This window comes from Triturus cristatus, chromosome 3_2, assembly GCF_964204655.1.
Source record: "Triturus cristatus chromosome 3_2, aTriCri1.1, whole genome shotgun sequence".
Classification (NCBI taxonomy): Eukaryota; Metazoa; Chordata; class Amphibia; order Caudata; family Salamandridae; genus Triturus; species Triturus cristatus.
In genome coordinates, this window is record NC_140584.1 from 1,067,123,477 (window position 1) to 1,067,147,474 (window position 23,998).

General features: G+C 47.9%; 1 protein-coding gene across 1 annotated transcript in view; it reads left to right on the forward strand.

Moving 5' to 3' along the window:
- Window positions 1-23,998, forward strand: part of LOC146859134 (uncharacterized) — a 2,052,335-nt gene that overhangs the window by 914,411 nt on the left and 1,113,926 nt on the right. The window contains exons 68-69 of the mRNA XM_085649806.1: window positions 21,858-22,004; window positions 23,580-23,764. Of these exons, the coding sequence (XP_085505932.1) occupies window positions 21,858-22,004; window positions 23,580-23,764 (332 nt within the window). The remainder of the gene's footprint in view (window positions 1-21,857; window positions 22,005-23,579; window positions 23,765-23,998) is intronic.

Sequence of the window (23,998 nt, forward strand, 5' to 3'; positions counted from 1 at the left end):
TCACATAAGACCCGCCCCGGCGCGCACACATCAGTTTTTTCCTTTTCCGGTGTGGCTCCAGCTCTACTCCGGTCTCCACTCCGGTCCCCGGTGCGGGGTGACTTGGAGGTCCCTTGTCCGGTGACGCCGGCTGGTGCCGACGTCCTACCTCTGGCAGCGGATTCTACGGCTCCGTGCAGGGGTCGTACCGCGGATTCGTCTTCGCACGCGCCTTCTTGTCCGGAGGCATGCATATTGGTGTCGTCCTCCCCGGAGACTGGTCGCCGTGTGGTGTCTTTTTCACCGGCTTCGAAGGGCGGCTCCCCGCCCTTCCTGGGGCATAGGTGTTCGTCGGAAGAGCGGCAGGTCCCTCATTCTTCAGCTCCTTCTGACTTCCAGGTCTGGCCCTTGCCCGCCCCGCATGGCCTCGGGAACGGCCGCCTTAGTTTGCAGCCATCGCACACGGAGGAGCTGATTTCTCCGCCACGGGGCCCTACGGAGGCGGGTGCGGCCATCACTCACGTGGTGTCCACGGCTGTGGGCATCCTGCGCATGGGTGATCCAGTGGCTCACTTTCCGGCGGACCATCTATTGGAGGTCCTCCACCAGGGCTCTGGTGGGAGGGAAATCTTACTTCCCTTTAAAGGTTCGCTCCTTTCTTCCCTGACGGGGACTTGGAAGCATCCTCCCTCAGGGGACCCGGTGCCTCAGCATCTTCTGCACCGGCACCTCCCAGCGCCGTGTGGCCCGTCGTGTCTTTCCCTTCACCCCTCAGCCGCCAGCCCCCTTTTGCGGACTGCTTTTCCCATCCCTGCCGCCGCTGTTGACTCCGCCGTCCCGAGAGGCCCGCTGGCTGGACTCTTGGGGACGCAACATGTTCGCCTCGACCAACGCAGCCCTGCAGGCCCTTATCACCTTGTGTGTGCTGGCTAGGGCCTCCTCCTGTTTGTGGGACTCACCGGAGTCTCTGGGATCTGCAGCATCCCAGGAGTCTGGCCTGGTGGACTTGCAGCATCATGCGTTGGATGGCCGGGAGCTTGCGGCGTTTGTTCTCTGCTGCGCTCTGGATATCTCGGAGGTGCTGGCCTGGGCCATGGCTTCCTCTGTCGCTCTCCGTCGCCATGCTTGGCTTCGGGACGGAGTATTCCCTGAGAATATTCGGGAGCGACGCATCGACCTTCCATTTGATGGCAGCCTGTTGTTCCATGCCCCGGCCGACACCGCTATCCAAAGGCTCTTGGCAGGGCTCCGTCCTCCTCCTCCCCCTTATCCTCCTCCTCCTCATCCTCCTCCTCCTCCGTCCCTTCCTCAGTGACTTCTGAGTTGGGATGATTCTGGGCCTTCTTAGGCCGTCTGTTCTGCCTGTGCAGTGTGTTTTCTAGCCGTTTACGTCCTTCCTTGGGACTTTGGCATTGTTGGCTGCTGGACGGCCCTTGTGTTGCTTGTGTGTGGTTATGCAGAAATTGTTGCGCAGACTTGGCTCTAGGATTGGGTCTTCCGCTTTGTTTGGGCTGCTTGTCAAACCTTCAGCGGGGGTGTTTCTTTCCCCGTCGCTCTTTTGTTTTTTCCTCTGTGGCAGAAGTTCTTCCAAAGAGGGTTCCCATATCTTGGGACTTAACGCACCCTATGTGGGGTAGTGGTAGCTGTCATATATCTTGCTGTCTGCTAGAGGGTTCTGGTCGCCTTCGGGTGCCTGTTCTCCATAGCGTTTAGGTAGGTTGCTTTTGCTTCCTGAGGTCCTGTGCGCGGCCACTCGTAGTGGTGGCCCGGGCATCTCCTTTTCTCCCTGCTCCTGTCCTGAGGTCTGGGATGATCCTGTGTTCTCCCTTGCTAGGCATCGCCTACTCAGCCTTCCTGGGGCCTCGGGCTGTTTTTCTTGCTTCTGGCTTTGACTGCCGGTGCTGCTCTGGCTGGCTGGCTGCTTTTCATGTGGAGTGGGTTCGCCTTCTTTTCCCTAGTTTCCTTGGGTCCTCTAGGCTTCTTCTTCTTCTTCTTCTTCTTCCGCTTGCCTGTCTTGGCATTGGGTGGAAGCTGTGTTGCCTTGTGAGGGGAGTGGGGTGCTTCGGCCTCTCAGTCCTTGCCCTTGGTTCCTCTGCTGTGAGGGTACAGGCCTCTTCAGCCTTCTTTCCCTCCTACATCCCCTTGGGTTCAGTGAGGTTCTGCTCGTGGGGATTCCCTTGGCCTGGCAGGGGCGAGGTTCTACCTGGTCCACAGCTCTGGTCCCCTGTGGGGCCCTCTGTTCTGCTTTGGCTGGTGGGGTGCTTTTGCAGACCCTCCTTCCCAAGGGTTATTGCCTAGGGTATCTATTCTACGTGAAGGAATCTGCGGCTAGTAGTCTCTATCAGATGTACGAGTTACTTACCTTCGGTAACGATGTATCTGGTAGAGCCGATTCTAGCCGCAGATTCCTTCACGGCCCGCACTTCCTCCCCTATTCTGCGAGGACCCTTGGGTTGGTCTTCGGTACTCGCCTACCGGTGGGGGGCTGTGTCTGCTGTGAGTGCCTTTCTTGTTCTTGACGGGTGGCTCCGTCTGGGAGTGGTTCATTCCTCCTTAGGTCCTTGGAGGATGGGGTTCCGGTGTTCCGCTGCCCTGCTGCTCTGGCTACTCCGGGTTTTGGGGGGAATTGCTTTCTCTCCCTGTCACCCCTCCCCTCCCCCCATTGCATTGCTATCCTCTGATTGAGGGTCATCTGGCCTTGTCTTGCCGCTTGTCCCTTGTGGGTGGTTGCCCTCTAGGTTGGGGTGGCTTGGAGGTTTGTTGTCCCTGTCTGTCTTGGGACTGGTCCCATTCCTTGCTCAGGATGAGGGTGGTGGGCTTCCTACGTATGCCATGACTTTTACGCCTGTTCTTGCCTCCGGGGCACAGGGATGGGAGGTTGTCTATGTGCAGGCAGGGTGACTGCGCAGGTTTCTGCTTGTTCTTCTTCTTTCTTCTTTCCCTGTCCTTGGGTTCTGCGGTGTTGGCACTACCCTGGTAGTGTTGTTAGTCACCGTTTCTTTCCAATTTTTCTACTCTTCGCACACTGTTCCCATGGTCCCACAGTTTTTTATCTGGTGGTTCCGCGTTGTGGTGCGGAAAAGTTCTCCGAAGAAAACTGAGGTGGGCGTGCCGGGGCGGATCTTATGTGATCTCGCTGACGTCTCGTACGCGGACGACACCTGGGCAGAGTCACGTGGTGTCGCCCCGCCCCCGGCGCGCTAGGATGCTGTGGCAAAAAGTTTCCAGATCAAGTCTCACGCCTGGGGATAATTCTGCATGAAGGAATCTGCGGCTAGAATCGTCTCTACCAGATACATCGTTACCGAAGGTAAGTAACTCGTACGTTTCACCAGCCAGTCTTGACTTGAGATCAGTCAACTCCAGCTGCCACCTCGGAAGCTTCGCTCCGGCACTCTGAGATATTGTGGGTAGGATCTTACAGGCACTGTCTGCAGACTTATGGGTCTCCTTGGCGCATCCCATTCAGGAATCCCCAGGTGTGATTACATTTGTTATCTGATTAGGCCAAGACACAACTGATTGTCTGGGACGGGCAACTGAGTAGTGTGGTATGTTGATGCCACATGTGTATGAGGTCCACAGTCTTCTCAAGGAACCTCCAGGCATCACTAATGGACATCCCTATTAAATGATTCCTCTTGGTTGCGGAACAAATGGGACTGGCCCTAGAGCGTTTTGCCGTCCACCTCCAAAAAGGAGCAAACCTTCTTACATTGCTGAGGTTCACGATCAACCTGCCAAAGTCACACCTGAATCCTTTGCAGAGGCTTCCTTTCATTAGAGCCTTCCTGGATATGGTGTCTTTTGGGCCTTCACTCTGGATCAATGGGGCCAGGACATTCAGGACTATGGTCCTGAAGTTTCAGCCTCCATCCTGGATTTCAATGAGAATGGCTCTGAGGCTCCTTGTTATGCCGGCCTTCTCATCCTGCTCGTCGACTATGCCAGATGGCACAGTGTCATTCGGCCAAGCGTCAGGGAAATCTGTCAGATTCCATCCAGTGTTTGGAGGAGACTGCAAAAGATCTGCAATAGTTGCTGCTCGATTCCAATTGAACCAGTGGCAGACTCTCTCTTCACCTGACCCAGAGCTGATGGTGATGAAGACTGCTTTGCAGCTGGGAAGGGGAGGTAATCAGAGGACTCTGCTCTGTGGTGTAGACGTGTCTCCAAAGCAACATGATGGAGTTGTGAATCATTTGCTTGATGGTGAAACACTTTCTGCCATCCTCTGGTGGGAGGTTGATCTAGGTTTTTATGGACAACACCAATGTCATGTGCTAGTTCAACAAGCAGAGTGGGGTGGAGTCCTGGGCCCTGTGCTAGGAGGGTCTCCAGCTCTGGAACTCCCTGGTTCATCAGGGCATCTTTCTGGTCATGAACCACCTGGTGGGATCTTTGAATGCCACGGTGGACAAATTGAGCTGGTGACACCTAGTGGATAATGAATGACAGCTTTACCTGGAAGCAGTGCAGGGCATCTTCTAGCAGCTACAAAAACCCTGGCGTGACCTCTTTTCCACTGCTGAGAACACGCAGTGTCAATACATTTGCACTCGGAGACATATTCCACCTAGAGTGGAACATAGGTCTCCTGTTTATTATATTTTTAGTGCTCGATTGAACCAAGAAAGTGTGGTACCCTGAACTTCTAGACATGAGCATCTTTCCTCCGATCAGACTGCTGCTCCAAGAGGACCTTCTGTCACAGTGGGAGTGTCTTGCACCCGGGTCTGCACAACATGCACCGTCAAAGTTGGGAGAGGCGGTCCATATCTGCCTGAATGAGCATGAGCGAAAAGGAAATTATGTCACGGTGCAGTGTTGGCACTTATATGAACAAATGATTTACCTTTTGTAATGCTCATTCTGGTGGATACTCTATAAAAGCACAGATTTCTCACCTTGTGAATATTCCTAGGCCCTGGACTGGATCCAGAAACTTGAAAAACACTGCTCCTGCATTATGCAGTTCCACGTAGAGTACAGTCCGCTCCAGAAGTGGAGACGCATATAACTGCCACTAATGTGCTCTGATGTTAGTTTCTTCGGTAAGTTTGTCTGCTCATGGAGACACAGAACCCAAGTTGGAAGGACTGGTGTGCAGATTCCGAAATTTGGAACTTTTTGGAAGGAAAAGGATCCTGTTCTTCAGAACGGGAAGGTGCTAGAGCTGTGAGGAATCTGCAGTAAGATCGAGTATACACCAGATAGAGTGTTACCAAATGTAAGTAACTTGTTCTTCGGATGAATGCTTCTAACCACAGATTCTTCACCTTGTAAATAGATAACAAAGCAGTATCTTTCAAGGTGGAGGGCTGTGGAGCAGCTAAGATCAAAACGTCATGCAGGACCAAGTGAACAAAATGCCCAACCCAACTGACCTAGCTGTCTAGGCAATAGTGTTTTGTGAACGTGTGCACTGATGTCCACGTAACAGCCTGACAGATATCCAGGTCAGACTCTCTGCGTGCCAGTGCAGCACTACTCTGCGTGCCAGTGCAGCTCTAGCAGCCTTAACTGGTGGAATGAGCCCTCAGACCTTCTGGAGGCTGCTTGTTAGCCAACCCATAGCAGATCTTATTACAGAGAACTATCCTACATGATATGGTCTGCTTCTGCACCGCTTTGCCTTTCTTTGCTCCAGAGAACCGTACAAAGAGCTGAACATTCACCTGATAGTCTTTGGTACAATCGATGTAACAGTTAAGCAGTGGTTGCCGAAAGCATTGAAAATGGGTGGGGCAGTGCGGGGGACAAAAACAAAACGGACACCCACCGCCTCGCCATGCTCTTTGGCTCACGTTGCACAGGAGCTGCCCACACAGGCTCTCAGACTCCCATGAGCCAATCCAGTTGCTGCTCTCATGCTGTTATTACCCAGCATGAGAGAAGTGCCAGGATTGGGCGGAGCAAGCTGTTTTCACGCTCCATCAGGAATGGGAGCCTGTGCTCCTGAGCCATGCTGATATCTCAAAGCAATAGCCTGGAGATATCCATGTGTGCATATTGGTTTGGCAGTCCTAAGATGGCTGGCCAAGCTGACATGCACAATTAGTGCCCTGTGCCCACCACTCCCCCTGTTGCTGCACCTGCCCCAAAGACTCGGCTGCGGCTCCCTCCTACATGTAAAATAAAATAATAATACAGCAGTTTTATTAATTGCTTTATTATCATGCTATTATTATGCTGGTTCCAGTGGTAGGGCGACCCTTCTCCGCCATAGCAGTGGAGCTGCCCCTGCAGCTAAGCGCTCCAAGCAGTGAAGTCTCTCTTCCTCTTTGGAGGGATAAGGCAGCTCAAAGTATGTTGGAAGAGTGATATCTTGCTGACATGAGAAAGCATCACAGCCTTCTGCAAGAATTCAGCTCGATTTAGAGACCCCAGTTTGTCTGGATAAAATGTGGAGTAAGACGGCTGAAGGGAGATGCCGTGAGGCTCACTCCCTGAAGTGAATCACCTATGTTATCACTCCCAGAAACATCATTTTCAAGGTCAAGAGGCTTAATGGACAACTGTGCGTTGACACAGAAAAGTGAGACCCAATAGTAAATCCCAATGAGGCATAATGAAGGTTTTTGGCTGAAACATATGTTAAAAACTTTAAATAAATCTGATAATATTAGGTGAACAAGCATGGCTGGTCCAGCACATGTAAAAATGCCATCTTGTCAGTTTCCTGACATCCTCAAAAATCTCAGACAGTGTACAAGTGAATAAGCCATACCGCAACTGCCGGAATCGGATCTTAGTCGTCGACCTGCACAATATGTGTCTCTGGTGCTTGGGCTCTAGTCAAAACATGACGCTGTGTGATAATGTTTACAAACTGGGATGCATTAGAAGTTAAAACCCTATTTCCATGTGCTTGATCAATCACTTTGTCGGCTTGCAATGTTTACTCAACAAAATGCACGAGTACGCAGTGGAAAACCATCTAGAAGTGAACATCAACAAAACAAAAACTTTGACAATAAACGGCAAACAACAGACCCACTCTTGGTACTTGGAAAAACCCTCAATTGCGAACACCCCTGCCTACAAAAACTTAGGGGTGACCATCGACGAGGGCGGTCAATTCGCCAACCAACTCGAGGCCATCAGGAGGAAGGGGATGGCAATAGCAACAACACTAAGGCAGTTAAAAACAAAGCTCACAGGGCCTATCCTTTCACCTCTCCTCATGGTAGCTTAAGCTAAAATCCTACCCTCTATCACTACGGCAACGAGGCTCTGAGGGGTAGGGACGCAAAACTTCTGGACACCACCATGGCCAGGGCCTATAGAGTCATGCTTAACCTGCCAACCTATGCCTCACCCGCACAGATTCGATTGGAGTTCGGACTAATAAAACAATTCTTGGCAAGGCAAGGTTCCAATATAATGTGCTGGCACAAAATTAAGCACTCTCCCTGGAATACACTGAACCATCAGCTCTGGCAAGAACTTTGCAACATATCCAACTCGACGGCCAGGAAGTACTTGGAGGACTCACTTGCTACTACTGGGTTAGCCAATCTATGGGAAACTCATACTTCCCATTCGCTCTTTAAGCAAGTAGTAAAAAAGGTCATCAAAAAAATCTCCCTTGTCGAAGACAAAGCTGCCTTTGTCCGCAGGAGCCACGCCTGGATGACTCTGAGCGGCTACAAATTACTTGGGTTACAGGCATAATTCATTCTGGGGTACTCCAGGAAGACCATGGAATCCTGCCAGCCATTCTGCACCTTCCACCCTGACAGAGGGGAAAATGTGGAAACACATGCAGACTATGTGGGAGCGGCACTGAAGATATGGAACACCTAATCTGCCCTAATCTGCCCTTGCACCAAATTAAAGGAGGAAAGGGTAGGATTACTTAAAGCGCACTTTAACGAACGAGGGATTCAAACCCGGAGACAGGCTGTGATTGCATACTTCGATTCTAAGGACCCGCAGCTAAATGGGAAGCTAGTGAAATTCCGGTCACTAGTAGAATCCAAACAAGGTAGAGCTGCGCCCTGTGTAAATGCAAAAACCACAAGATGAAGTTTTAACCTACACATCTGAATCTTTGAGCACAGACCTTTTAACCTCTTCAGAAGAAGCCGAACAATGGCGTTTTTACATTAGAGACTTTCAAGCTTGTAGAATTAATTTCTCTTGTCTTAATACGTAGGAAATCTTTTTTAATGTATATTTTTGTAATTGTTTTAATTAACCAAAAACAATAAATCACTGAACTGACTTTGTGATTCCCTTCCATTTCTGTGTAGTCATCTACTTAACCGTTGAAAATTATTATCATAGGTCACTCATGGAACTCTTTCTCTTTTGTTATGATTAGCTAAGAAAGTAGTACCAAATTCACGCAATGTATTTCTTTTGAGCAATTCCTGAAAAAAATAACTTACTTGACAATCTGCAGGATACAATTACTAAATTCTTGGCTGATTCCTCTACTTTTAAAAAATTATTATTAAATCCTCACATATGAAATTAAATTTGTGGTTTCCTGTGGAGCTTACAAAGCTAAGTTAGATATCAGAAAAGCTGAAGGAATATGGCTTAAGTCTTATAAACCCCTACTAAAAACAAAATTTCCCTCTTAAGTGAACAAATACCACAACAAAAAAAAAAGCACAATGAAACTGTTTTTCACAGACCACATACTAGCGGCTGCCTTTGTAGCCGATTCCTCCCCTATCCTATGTGAAAACTATTAGCGTCCTTTTTTACTAATAACATTTTGAAAATTATAATGAATATTGAAGGTGAAACCATTCTGCAACCTCAGTGCGTAGACCAAATTTTTCTATGCAACACACTCTCATGTATTCCAGTGAAAATTACACCTTTGTTGGACAAGTTTGTACCTATTTCATAGTCAGATATCATTGTTCTGATGCAGGAAAGCTGTCCCACGGGTTTGCCACTAAATATTTCTCTGGCACAATACTTACAGCAACTTACACTTTTATTCAAGTTCTGAAATTGGGGCTATTTCTACTCTTTCCCTGTCCACCAGCCAAGTGCCTCCTCATTGGAAAGACTCTGTGATCAGATCTCTGTTAAAATGTTAACTTTATGGCCATCTAACCCCAACAACTTCTGTCCCATTTCCCTAATTCCTTATCTATCTGAATTTTTAGAAAGAATAGTGTTCTCACAACTACCGGAATATGAGGAGATTAATCTTCTTCTTGACTGCCAACAAGATGGATTCCGTCCAGGACGTTGGATTAAATTGGTTGTCATTTTAGTTTTTTGGCTGAACTGTGGAGAATAATGGAGGCAATGTGCTCAGAAGCCTTTGTGCTCTTGGACCTCTCTACAGTGTTTGATATGCACTGACTAGACAGATATAGCCAACAATGGCTTAGCCTAGTCCTAGCTGTAATATTTCCTAGCTGATAGTAAAAAATAGTTCCCACACCCTCATTCCTATCTTCCTGTAAGGATTTACAGTTTGATGTACTACTGGGATCCATCCTCTCTTGACTTTTTATTCATTTTTATATGCACACTCTTGTGCCCCTTTGTTACATCAACTTGTAATAATTTTTTAGGTTTCGCCTGAGCCAGCACACGTGTTGCTCTGCGAGACATTTAGTAAGGGGGTTTTCAAAGTGCTACCAGAGGCTTTTGCTGTCTTCAAGCTTGCGTTCACGCACATGTGTGCACGCCCGCAGCCGCCATATGGGTTTGTGTCATGGCTCATTAAGCCTTGCATGCCTCTCTCCGTCTTGCATGCGCTTCAATTCCCTCCCCCTCCACAGATTGAGTTACCACTGGCGTGTTATTTTTTTAATTTCGGTTTAGCGCGCGCACACAACTGTCTTCCTCATTAAGCAGAACACTTTCGCTTTCCCGCGTCACTTTCAGGGCCACACCAACCCACCCCCCCTCTCTTCCTCATTAAGCACAACACTTTCACTTTCGCGGCCGCGTCACTTTCACGCCTGTGCGGCCAATGCTTGTTAGGACTTGTGCCCTGCTACAGGTAAGCCCCACTCTCCCTTTCCAAACGCCACGCCAACCTCCGGGGCCAGGCAGCGGCGAGTGGCTCTCTGCCTCAGCCCCGCCGCTGCCCGCATTGCGTGTGTGTGCGCGATACCATGATACTTTATCAAACCGTGCTGCCGCATTTCCGCCCGAGGTGGCCCACCTAATCCCCTCACCCAGACCACCCTCCTTCCGTCTTATTATTGATAAATTAATGCGCTCTGGTGGCCTGGGCAGTTCAGTAGACCCAACCCGCGTTGTGTGGATTTACCTCAGTCAAAACGGGGTCAGTGGTGTTTACTTCTCACAGTGGGCACCGTAACGGTGTGTTTTCAGAGGCATCCTGCAGGTCTTCCGCAGCAGGCATTTTACAAGGCACTGGCGAGGGAATACCTGCCCTGCCACCGCCAGGAAGGGCGATAAAAACACAATGCCAGTCTTGTCACCCAGACACACCTTCACAGCACAGGCTGTGTGTCTGCATTAAATGACACCGGCGTTTGAGAATGTGGGTCAGAGCACGAGCCCCCCTTCTCTTTCAGTGACGTGACATACGTTGCATGGGCCCCATGGAAAGCAAGGCACATGCACTCCAAGACTGGTATTTGGATTGTGAAATAAAGCAACAATTAGCGTGCAGGGCCCCGGTGCCACTACACGTGCTGTATCGCCGATATCTATACCCTTGGTGTTGTTTGGCACAGAAGTGTGACAGTTGGCTCTGTAGTGCTTGCAATTTAAGGCTTCAGCTCCGCCATCACGAAAACCTCTAAATATTTTATATTCTTCAGTGAGTGATTTGGGCGTGATGTTGGCTAATTTAGAAATGCAAACACTCGTGATAATTGGCAATGTGATGTCTCAAAGCGCTCAGTGTCGTACTAATTGGCTAAGCAGAAGATCCAATAAATATTTTGGTCCCGTTCCCATTTCCGTAATGCCCCCCACCCTCCAATTCAACACATACAGAATTTATTCACAAAGGATTAACACCACTCCAGACTTCTTGGCGCACCATTCTGTCTTTCAGACAAAAACAAGGTGGAAACGCACTTCAAACAGCTTCACTCAAAAAGGTAGCCTAAAGGCAACATTAGAAGTTACTTTTTTCCCGTCATATAAACCACAAATACATGAAACAACTGTGGAGGAAATCGATATCAGCATAAATTGGCAAATATATACTGCAAGCATAAGGTTAATACACCAAACGCTGCATCCAGGAACACGCAGGTTCAATGGACTCCTGAGGCGGAAAGCCGGGAGATAGATTCTTCGATCATTTTAAAATTTGATGTGATACTGTGTTTTTACTTCCTTGCTCACCTACCTATCTCCTGCTGACATCCTCGCAACAGCGCTTCACGCTGCAACGACCCCCTCCTTCTGGCCGCCATTCACGAGGGCGAGGCGCACCTCGAGACACGCCCCCTCGGCTGGCCACGCCCCCTCCAATCTCCTGCTCTTTCACCATAAATCATGTGCCTTGGCAGGAAGCGCAGCGGACGAGCGCAGCGGGCGCGACGATTGCGCGCCGAAGGCGCGCCTAAGGCAAGCCCGTCTGCGCCCGTCCGCGACTGGCCGGGACTAGGGGCTCGTCACTATGCTCCGCCTATCACCTATAGCCCGGACCAACTTCGCTGCTGCCAGGGCCCCTGGCCTATCCCGGCCTCTATCTGCTCTCGCATCTCCTCCCTTGGTCTCTCCCCTGCTACTCCCTTCCTCTGTCCTTTCCCCACAGTGGACACCCCTCCCGTGTCATGTAGCACCGCCCCCTCATCATCCCCCAAAGCCTTCACAGCCTATTATCTCAACACCCGGTCTGCTGTTGCCCATGCACATGAACTTTCAGTCTTATTGGATCTCCATGCTCCCGACCTCCTTTTTTTAACCGAGACATGGTTTTGCGATGACTCCCTCCCTGCCCTACTTTCCACCCTACCGGCCACCTACTATGCCCTCAGGGCGGACCGCCCTTCTGGCAGGGCCGGGGGTGGCGTGGCGGTCATCGCACGCACCAATCTCCTTTTCCAAACTTTACCCTTACCTGACATTGCAACCACCGAATTTCTGGTGATCCGCACAGTCTCCACCTCTCCCCCCCTGACTTGTTTCCTTACCTACCGTCCGCCGCAGTCCCCCTCACAGTTTCTCCCCGACTTTTTGGAGGTCTTGGCCACCATCACAGTCAACAACTCCTCCATTCTGCTCCTTGGCGATTTTAATTTCTGGCCCTCCGACTCCGCTGAGTGCCCATCCTCCAAGGAATTCTCCGAAACCCTTCACTCCCTCAACTTCATTTCCCATGTCCACTCCCCCACCCACGTCAAAGGTCATATACTCGATCAGATCTGGTCCCTGAACTGCCCTGTGGATTCACTCTCTATTACCCCTTGCCCCTGGTCTGATCACCACTTGATCTCTTTCCTTCTTCCCATCCTCTCTCCAGCCAAGCCCCCCCGGCCTAAAAACATCTGGGTCCGATCATGGGGTCGTGTCAACCTGGAGAATCTTTCTTCCCTTCTTACCTCATCCCTCCCCCCCCTTCAGGGTCTTCCCACTCTTTCCCAGGTCGATGCCATAGATCAGTGGCTCTCCCACGGACGCGACGCTTTCGCCCCGCTCAAGCGCATTACCTCCAAACGCGACAAGGACGCTAATCGGTGGTTCACCGAAGAGCTTAAGACCACCAAATTAACAGTACGCCGCGCAGAGCGGGCATGGAGAAGAAATTACTGCCCCACTCTAAAACTGGATTATACTAACATCCTAAGCCAGTATAAAAAAGACATCTTGGAGGCAAAAACATCTTACTTCTCCTCCAAAATTTTAGCCGCGGAAAACCAGTCCAAGGAGATATTCACCATCATCCACAACCTAGCGTTCTCGGACAGAACCACTCTTAAGCCAGCCCCGTCCGAAGAACTCTGTCTTTCTCTCAACAACTATTTCATTCACAAAATCATCACTATCAAGGCTAATATCCCGCCACCCTCCCCCTCTTTTGTCGACCCCCAATGTCCCCCCCCTAAGGGCGTGCTTACCTCACTTCCCCCTATCACTCGAGAGAGCCTGATCACCTTGGTTCCCCTGGTCAAATCCGGTTCTCCTTTAGACCCCTGTCCCGCTCACATTCTCCGCCATATCTTTGTCTCCTGCCCTGACCCTCCCCTTCACCTCCTTAACAGCTCTCTTGCCCAAGGCATCGTTCCCAAACCCTTGAAATCGGCGGTTATTGTACCCATCCTAAAAAAACCCGGGGCAGACCCCTCTGTCCCCGCCAATTTCCGTCCTATTTCCCTCCTACCATTCCTAGCCAAGGTGCTCGAGCGCCACGTCACCTGTGCTCTGAGCTCTTTTGTGGAGAATCTTGGTGCTCTTGCCCCCCGTCAAGCCGGTTTCCGCCCTGCTCACTCTACGGAGTCCGTTGTCCTGACGGTCTTGGACACCCTCAGGGAGGGCATGGACACTAATCAGCACCAGGCCCTTGTACTCCTCGATCTCTCAGCCGCCTTCGATACGGTGGATCACACCATCCTCCTCTCCCGTGTCAGAGCGGCGGGGATCGGGGGGACTGCCCTGGTCTGGTTGTCCTCCTTCCTGAGTGACCGCACCCAGGCTGTTCGCCTGGGTGACTTCACGGCGGACGTCCGGAAAGTTCAGTGCGGGGTTCCCCAGGGTTCCTCTCTTTCTCCCCTCTTGTTTAATCTGTATATTGCTCCCCTAATCTTCTCGCTTCAACAGATGGAGGTCGGCGTATTTAATTATGCGGACGACCTCCAGCTTGTCTTCAATCTATCCTCTCCTTCCTCTGTTCTAAACTTTCAATCTGTTATGCTTCACATCAGGGACTGGATGAACCACAATCACCTTAAACTCAACCCCGACAAAACCGAGTTGGTGTTGACGGGTGGTTCATCCAGCCCCTGGTCCCCTCTTTTCTGGCCCCCTTCTCTTGGCCCCCCTCCTACCCCCGCTTCCTCAGTCAAAACACTTGGTATAAAACTTAATTCTCAACTCACTCTTCACTCCCAGGTGAGCTCTGTGGTGTCTTCTTCTTTTCTTTCACTGCGCACTATACGCAGGGTGTCCCGTTTCTTCACTGTCTCTGCTCTAAAACTCATCATCTTGGCCATGGTGGTTTCCCGCCTGGATTATGGCAACGCCCTGTATGCCGGTATCCCCGCCTACAGCCTGCGTCGCCTACAACAGATCCAAAACCAGGCGGCCCGCCTGGTTTTCAAACTCCCCAAATTTCACCACTCTACCCCGCTCCTAAAAACACTTCACTGGCTCCCTGTGCGAGCCAGAATTCAATTCAAGCTTGCTTCCATCACCTTCCGGGCCCGACACGGACTCGCACCTGCGTTCATCTCCTCCGAGATTGTTTCCTATGTCCCCACCAGGGAACTTCGTTCATCCTCCCAGTCCCTCCTCACCATCCCACGCTTCCGGAGAAAGAAGTGGGGAGGCTCCAAATTTGCTACTCTCGCCCCTACCCTCTGTAACTCCCTTCCCCTTGAACTCCGTACCATCTCTCTCTACCCACAATTCCGCAACCAACTTAAAACCTACCTGTTCACAAAATATTTCGAATAATAACTTTCCTGTCCCCCCAGCTTTTTAATTTAGGATCCGGTTAGTAACAGCGCCAAGAAACCGCAGGTATACGTGCGCTTTAAAAGTAATTTTAAATTCAAATTCAAATTCAGGTTGACACTGCCTACAAAGTATGGGTGTTGTGGAACGAAGGCATATAAAGGGTGATTGACTGTTCACATGTTATTAATTCTTTTTCACCTCAACTCCCCCAAAACAAAAAAACGATAACAAATTAGCATTAGAACAGGCAGAGAAAAGTTGCTAGCATTGCATGGACAAACAACTAGAACACATTTTTTTGTGTTAATTCTGTTTTTATTAGGGTCGTTCAGTTGTACATAAAGTTTTCTTGGTTATATATAGGGTGATAAAAATGGTTATACCACTTTTTCAACATGCTGCACAACATTCACAATGCTCTACAACACAGCTTAAAGACATTAACAAAGCCAATAGCTCTGTCTGAACACTTTTAAGATCCCAAAAGCGAGACCTACTGGCTATGCCAATGCTTGTTTCTCTATGCAGATGCCAACTCATTCTTGTTGTGCCTCCCAAACAGGGGGCTAAAGCAATACCTCTTCTCCCCTATCCGAGAGCCTGGCAATCACTCACTGGTGTATGTCTAGAAGCTATCTTAAACAGCTCCCATTAACACCTATCAAAAATAAATGTAATCGACCTTTACTGGCCTCCCAGTATGGGAGTACCTAATCTGGGTAATTACTTTGATGCTCATCTTAACCTGTGACCCAAGTTGCTAACATTTCCCAATCGTGCTTTGTCATCTTGATTGTAGTATGAGCGTACTCTTTGTGAATGCCAAATCAAGAATTGACTACAAGAACACTTTGGGCCTCATTTACAAGGATTGATGCATCACTGCAGTGCGGCAGTGATGGGTCAAAATTTCTTGCGCTATGTCAAGACAGGTTACGACTCTATGGATGCGTTCTATTTACAATACGAGGCACCATGATAGAAGGCCCCAACGATGTGTCAAAAATTCGGATGCATTAGTGGGAAGGCTGCCGCATCACATCAGCCCCAAAAGTGGTGCGTTGCCGAAGTTGGCCTTACAAACGACCGCAACTTCAGCAATGCGTCAAAAAACAGGGGCGATGCGCCAGTTCTAACTTACGCAAGTAGCCTAATGTGTGAGGACCAATGTAATGGACTGTAAAATGGTGGAATAATCACCTTGTACACCATTGCATTAGTCCTGGATGTAATGCAGACAAGTATGAAGTATGGTTATGTGCCAACTTTTCTTTTCCAATCCCCTATTGTACATAGGTTTTTGAAAGGTTTGCAACATATGTTCCCTCCTACTCCCTTCATTATGCCCCAGTGGGATCTGAATCTCGTCCTAACCTTCCTCATATGCACTCCCTTTGAGCCTCTGCACAGTTGTCTACTCAGGCTCCTTACCATCAGGACAGCCTTCCTCATGGCAATCACATCTGCCCAAAGGGTCAGTGAGCTTCAGGACTCGTCATCCAAGCCTCCTTATCTTAACATCTACCCAGACAAACTGGTGCTTCGTATGAGAGCTTCCTTTCTTAGGTCAAGCATTCGAGACCTCTTGTATATACTTTAGTATATACTTATTATATACTTATATGTGTATGTACTTTGTGGGCCTCGGAGATCAGCCATAGGACTTGTCTGCTTCTGCTTATGGACTTTTTTTTTCTGTTCAACTGCCTCTATTTTTAACTGTCTTGATAGAAAACTACCAGCAGAGGTCAGTAAAATACCAGAACTATTTTCTGCAGAGAGACTTTCTTTTTTTAATTTTTCTGGCAATTGCCTCCATTTAACTTTCTTGTTAGAAAACGACCAGCAGAGGTCAGTATAATACCAGAATTGCTTTCTGCTGAGAGACTTTATTTTTTTTATTTTTCTGGCAACTGCCTCTATTTAAACTTCATTAATAGAAAACGACTGGCTGAGGTCAGTAAAATACCATAATCAACTTAGCATTCTCTAGATTCCAGTCCAGAGAAATTGTCTTCCACGAGCACCCGTAGACAATAATATTTCTTTCAAATCTTGTATTTCCAGTAATATGACCACTGACGGCCCTGATTTTATGTCAAAAACAGAGCTTTATACTATACCATATCCTGCTGAAAGGCAATATTTCCCTCCATGTGTTCCCATACCTGGCGTGTCAGCAGTTTGCTGCTTACTTTCTCTCCATGTTAAAGAACAGTAGATGTTTCAGCACCCAGGCTAATGTGCTGCATAGCTAAATACATATAAGGTCCCAAAGGCGAGACCGATTACATTGCAAATGCTTGTTTCAAATGTGATTACTTCATTTCACATAGACCAAGCCATCACTCTGCCTACTTTTTACACTCCTCCTCATCCTTCTAAGGAAGAGGATCGACTTCAGCGTCTGGACCCAAAAAGAGCATTATCGTTCTACCTTGACCGCACAAAGGAGCTCCAGGAGAACGACCAACTCTTTGTGGCGTATGTCAGAGCGGACCATCTTCCATTGCATCGTGTAGTGCATCAAAAGCTGCTACACATTGGCTAAGAAGCAATCCCCAGAGGGCTTGTGTGCTCTTTCCACCAAAGCTAAAGCTGCAAACACTGTGTGAGCTTGTGGAGTTCTGGTCCTGGATATCTGCCTGTCAGCAACATGGGCCTCATTGCACATGTTTAACAAACATTTCTGTCTGGACAGTCAGGTCCACCGAGGTGGGCATTTTGCCTGTTCGGTCCTGCAGGACTTCCTCATGTGAATTTGGTTTGCACACCCACCTCCGTGAAGGTATTGCTTAGGTATCTATCCTAAGGTAAGAAACCTGTGGCTAAAAATCTCTAACAAGTTACTAACCTTCGGTGACGCCTTATCTAGTAGAGATTCTAGCTGCAGATTCCTTACCGACCCACCCATCCTTCCCGCTCTGTGAATTGATTTCTAGGGACAGGGATTTTCCCTTTCAGGGCGCCTGTTTTCTATTCCAGTTGTCAGTGTATTTCGTGGCTCTACGATTCTGGCGTGGAAAGTCCCAAAAAGCAACAACATCAGCGTGTCTGGGTTGCGCCTATATAGACACCACGAATATCACTTCCGGTTTGGACAGCGTAAACAATGCCATGCAGAGCGGAACAACACCACTTACCGGTGCGCAGGGTTACTTCTCATGAAAAATTTCCAGAACCAGTATGACGCCAGGGCAATATTGTAAGGTAAGGAATCATGGGCTAGATAGAATCTCTACCAGATAAGGAGTTACCGGAGGAAAGTAACTTGTTCTTCATGTACATGTCCTGCATCCTACGGGCACTACTTGCAGTTCATGATGGGGTTAGAACACTTCCAATTTACCTTTCTACCTATTGGTCTCCCCCAACTCCTCGGGTGATGGCCATGGTTGCAGCCCATCTTTGAAGTTAGGGGATACATGTATATTCCCCTACTTCGACGACTGGCTGCCTATAGAGGGCTTACCACTGTCTGTCTTGGGTTTTCACATCGGCATACTCAAGTGCCACCTGACGCCCATACAGAGGATTCCCTTTATAGGGGATATACTGGACTTGGTGGCTTTCAATGCATTTCCGCCACTGCAGCGAGTCTGGGACATTCAGCCTATGACCTCAATGTTTATGCTAAATCCCGGAACTCAATGAGGATGGTTCTGAGAACTTTTTAGCTCCTAGCCTAATGCATCCTCACCGTCCTGTGTGCCTTATGGCATACGTGAACCCTTTAGTGGAACCTTTGGTTTCAGTGGGCTCGACACTGGGGCATTCTGTACAACACCATCCATATCTCATCCAAGAACCTTCATTGGTGGCAAGCAAACATGAACCTGACTTGTGGCAAGCGTCTCTTTATCCCACCTAGAGCTCACTGTAGTGATGGATGCTTCATCTGTTGGCTGTGGGGGTCACCTTGGAGAGGTGGAAAACAGGGCTTTGTGGTGTCCCTCAGAGCACCAGCTCCAGGTCAACCTGTTGGAGCTTTGAGCTATCCGGTTGGCTCTGAAAGCGTTCCTACCGGCCACCAAAAAGATGGTGGTGCAGGTGCTCATAGACAACATGACCACCAAGGAGTGCTGCAACAAGCAGGGTGAGGTGGGGTTTTGGGTCCTGTGTCAAGTGGCGCTGCACTTTTGAGGTTGGCTGGATCAACATGGATTATTTTTGGTGATCAAGCACCTGGGGGTCTCTGAATGCAGGTGAACTAAGAAGGTGTCGGCTGGCGGATCACAAATAGCGTCATCATCCCCTGGTGACTCAAGACATCTTCGACGGGTGGGGCATTCCCTGAACGGATCTTTTTGCCACCACTTGGAGACTACTGCATGCTGTAGACTTGATCTGCCTGTAATGGACCACAGGTCTCTTGTTCATAATCATACCATTACTTTTCCTGCCTTAAGTTCTGAAGCAAGTCAGGATAGACCAAGTCATCTTGATAGCCCCAAATTGGGCCAGGAGAGTGTGGTATCCAACTCTCTTGAGCTTGAGCGTTTGCCTACCGATCTGGCTACCCCTCAGGGAGGATCTCCTGTCTCAGCAGCAGAGCAAGATCCTATACCTGAATCTTCATAATCTACACTTTCATGCATGGAGACTGAATGACAACAACTGAGCAGTATGGATTTGTCACCTACAGTGGTTGATTTGATCCTCACAGCCAAACGCTCCACCATCACATCCAAGGCAGTAGCCAGAAAATTAATATATACCCCCCACTTTGACCAAAGCTCTAGCAGCACCAAGCATGTGATGTAAGTGAGCTTGAACCTCCTTAAAACTCTTTTGTCACTTCCATCCTAGCATCTATCATCATCCTTTCACCCTTCATCGACCTGCTCATGTTCATCACATTCTGTAAATCATTCATTCTTTCATCCATCATTCATTCAATCTTTCCCCGTTGCATCCATCCATTGGCCATTCTATATATCTATCCATCTGTTCACCCATCCAATTTCTAAGCATGCATCCAGCCATCCATCCACCCACGCATCTATCATTTGACTTACCAATCAATCATTAAAGCCTTTCAGCCATCAATTGCTTCTTTTGTCCATTCATTCATTCATTCATTCGTCCATCCACCCTCTCAAAGTTTCATTTACTTTGCCATCCATCTGTTCTCTCAGATTTCCATTTACTATGACATCCTTCTATCATCCAGATTTTTATTTACTCTGCCATCATTTTACCCAATGCTCCATCCATCCTCTCAGATTTTCATTTACTCTGTCATCCTTTCATCCACCCATCTACACATGATTTCACCCATTCATCCGCCCACCGAGCCACCCATTCTCTTACCCACACATCTTTTCACCCACTCATCCACCCATTCTTTCAGCCATTCATCCTTTCACACACCCTTCTGTCCTTTTATCCACTCATCCATACATCCGTTTATCCACCCATACTTTAACTCGCTCATCCATCCTTTCACCCTCTCTTGCATACACTCGTCCATCCTTCTCTCCCTTTTCTAGCAACCCACCTTTCTTTTTTACTTTAACTTAATTTTGATCTGTCTGTCAATTGCAGATAAGAGGCCCATAAAAAAACACCCCTGCTGTAGTTGCTAAAGCAGAGGGTTCACTACGCCCCTGAGCCCATCCATTTGTTCAGGGCCTTGTGATAAGTTTGTGGCGTGGTGTAGAGACCATCATCATGCTCCCTTACAGGCCATTATCAAATGTGTTCTTGTTTGATTTGCCATTAGTCCAGCAATGCTTTGCAGTAGGGTCATTTGAATGTTACATGTCTGCCCTTTCAGCCTTTTTTTGTTTGCCAGAGCAGCCTTCCATCTTCAAATTTCCTCTTGTGATGCATTTTCTGAAACGCTTGTCTGATATGTTTCTCTTAAAACACTTCATCATGCCTCAATGCTCTCTAAATTTGGTTACCATCTACAAGCCGTTGTGCCCATGCACAATTGTTTCTTGTGGCTTACGACCAGCAAGATGTATTTTCTTATTGCTATGACCACTGGGCGCCGAGTCAGTGAACTCTACGTACTGACAGTGCAACGTCAGTATACCTCTTTTCTTTCCGACAAATAGTTGCTGAGGATCCATGCCCCCTTTCTCCATAAAGTGGTACTGCACATTTACGTGGAACAAATCATCACTGTACCAGCATTTGTCTCTCCAGCACATCCCTTGAAAGAGGAGAGGAGAAGAGACTTTATCGGTTTGATCCCAAAAGAGCTTTAGGCTTCTACATTGAACGCATGTAGAAATATCAGGTTGATGATCAGCTCTTTGTGGGATTCGCCAGTGTTAGAAAGGGAAGGATGGTACAGAAGAGGACTATTTTGAGGTGATTGTGCTTTGCTGTAGCCAAGACAGAAACCCCTGTACATCTCTGGGCCCATTCCACCAGAGTTAAGGCTACTATTGTGGCATTAGCCAGGGGAGTTCATGTTAGGGACATCTGTCAAGCTGCAACATGGGCATCAGTGCATATGATTTCCAAGCACTAATGCCTTGGCAGCCAGGTCTGTTGAGAGGGTCATTTTGCAGCTCTGTCCTACAGAACAATTTGATATTAATTCACTCCTCAGACCCTCCACCTTTTGGGTTTGTACTGCTTGGCTATCTATTCTAAATATGTGGTTAGAAGAATCCATCAAAAGAACTGACTTACCTTCAGTAATGGTCTTTCTGGTGCATACTCAATCCAGCCGCAGATTCCTTATTGCACTCTGGCCTTCCCATTCTGTGGAGTGGTCCCACGTTATTTATCAGCATACTGTCAAATGCAATTTGTCACTTATCCTCATCTGAGGATGCAGAAGAGGAACAATACAGACAGTGATGTCAGCACACATAGCTAGTGCCTATATGCAACTGCTCTCTGTCACTTTCCAGGGTAGTGCAAGACTGTTGCAGTCGCATGTGTAGCTATTGCTTGAAAAGTTTCCAGATCCAGTCTGTTGCTTGTGAATATTCTAAAGGTAAGGAATCAACAGTTAGAGTATCCACCAGAATGTTCATTACCAAAGGTTAGTAACTTGCTCATCTTGCAAGAAATTGTGCCACCAAGGACACAGCATGTACAGTATATTGTTTTCCAATCCCAGGGAACTTCTTTGTTAATTGCTGTTCAGGAGAATTAAGTGCTTTGAACTTTAGATGATCTGTGGAAGCCACATCTTGGATAAAAAATCTGGAATACTTTCCTCTCCCTTTCTCGTCCGCCACTGTCCAATCTGCTTCTTCCCCTGTGAACTTCTTATTCCTCTAAATCTTAAACAGTTAATGATGTTTGCTCTGTTATTACAGGGTCAGCACACTATTTTCCTTCTGACTGAAGAAGAAGCAGATACTGCCGCCTTGATTTACATGAGAGATTTCGTTGTCTCAGGGTCAGTTTCTCATCTCTTTACATCAGAGCAGCAAGCAACCATTGCAAATGCAATGAGGAGTGAAGTAAGTTTTTACTAGCTTTCACTGCTTATTTTCAGATCCCTGCTGATGTTATGGTCTAGTTGTTTGAGCATTTAATTCTATTTTATTTTATTTGATCATTTTTTATTTTATTTTTAATTTAAGTCTATTTTATTAATGTGTTGTGTATAGTGTCAAGGGAAGCTAAGTGCACATGGTACAATGGTGATCGCCGGTTCCTGCAATACAATGGCTAAATATTGCATTGTTTGTTCCAAGGTAGGCTGATGTGACATTGTCATTCGTGACTGTGTGAACAAGCATGATCAAAGCCAGTAGGTCTCGCCTTTGAGACCTATTGGCTTTGCTTGACTGCATCAACAAGATGCTGGGCAGTTTGGTCAAAGAGAAAAAGTGCAAATCAAAAAGGCACAAGGATTTGGCTGCAGTGCATGCATAATTTTGCAGCCAAACACGTTTCATCATGATTGCGTGCCTACAATATAATGCGGACTGCATTTGCGGGGCTACGGCACTTTTTTTTAAAGATGGGGGACGACAGCAATTTGTTGCCTGACCCACCCATAAAAAAAATGTATATGTGTGATAATATATGCAAAAAGAAAACAGTAGTTGCCTTAAAGTGTGAATTGAGGATAGAAGCCAGCCAGTCAGAAAGATGGTAAAGAAGCTATTCCTCTGGGGAGGCACAGATAACATGATGGTTACACTGGGACAAGGATAACCCTCCAATAGGAAGCAAACAGAGTGACAATAAAACCAACCAATGGTATGCAGTGGGAAAGTCCCTGTAAGTTCTTTGTAAGCCCACGATAGGCCTTTTGCCATAAAACAGATGTTTGGTAGGCTCGGCCTAACCACTGCCCTTTGGTTGGCTTGGCCTAGCCCCTGCTCTTTGGTAGGCTCAGTCTAACCACTGCCCTTTGGTAGGCTTGGCCTACCCCCTGCTTTTTGGTAGGCTCAGTCTAACCACTGCCCTTTGGTAGGCTTGGCCTACCCCCTGCTCTTTGGTTGGCTCAGTCTAACCACTGCCCTTTGGTAGGCTTGGCCTAACCACTGCCCTTTCCACAGGACTGCAGGATGTCCACAGGAAAAATGGAGTGGAACATGTGGGATGATGAATTTCACACTGGAAGCACATTGAGATTGAAATCACCTGAGCTCAATTAAGGCTGTACTGTGAAAATATGGCTCTGTTTGGGAGAGAGAGCAAAGACTGGGAGATAAGAAACAGGCTAGGAGTCAGGGCAGTGTGTGGCAAGAGAGTGCAGAGACTGTGTGAGAGACTTATGAAGGCACTTAATGGGACAGCGTGCATATTGAGGAGTATGGGCATAAGTGATATAAGGAGTAAGAGAGGCACTAACAGTGAGATTCAACACGGGGTGAGGACATATTGGACAGGCTGGAAAAGAGAAGCACTGCTGTGAAAGAGGGCACAGAGAGGAAGTACAAGTTCATACAGTGTGATGAGAGAGTGCTCAAAGTCTTGATAATACTTTTTGTTTTATAGGTCTTAAGTGCTATTGTTTTCTAATAAACCTCATATTTTACCTAGGTTTATTCTCGTCACATTTAACATGTTTTTTTTACCAGGTTACTAGTGCTGGGCTTACATACTCCAAGGAAAGTGCCTGGAACTTCTTCCTACAATCAGTGCAGCAGAACTTCCGTTGGATACTCATCTACCCAAGCACTGGAGCCAACTTCTACCGGAAGTGTCTTGAGTTTCCGTCGCTTGTCAACGCGCTAAATGTGTACTTTATTCCTCATTGGTCCAAGTAAGAACAGTGCACTGGAATTTCACTGATCTAATTTACAAAGAAAATCATTAATTCTGGAATTTATGGCGAATGCCTGTATGAAAGCTCGATCTCCAAAATTATGGAGGTAGCGAAAATTACAGTATGTATTCTCTGACCACCAGTGACCTCACAGAGATGGACTCATTTTCCCATCCCTGACCTGACTAGATAAGAGGAGGTCCCAGAAGAGTGAACTACACTAAGTAAACA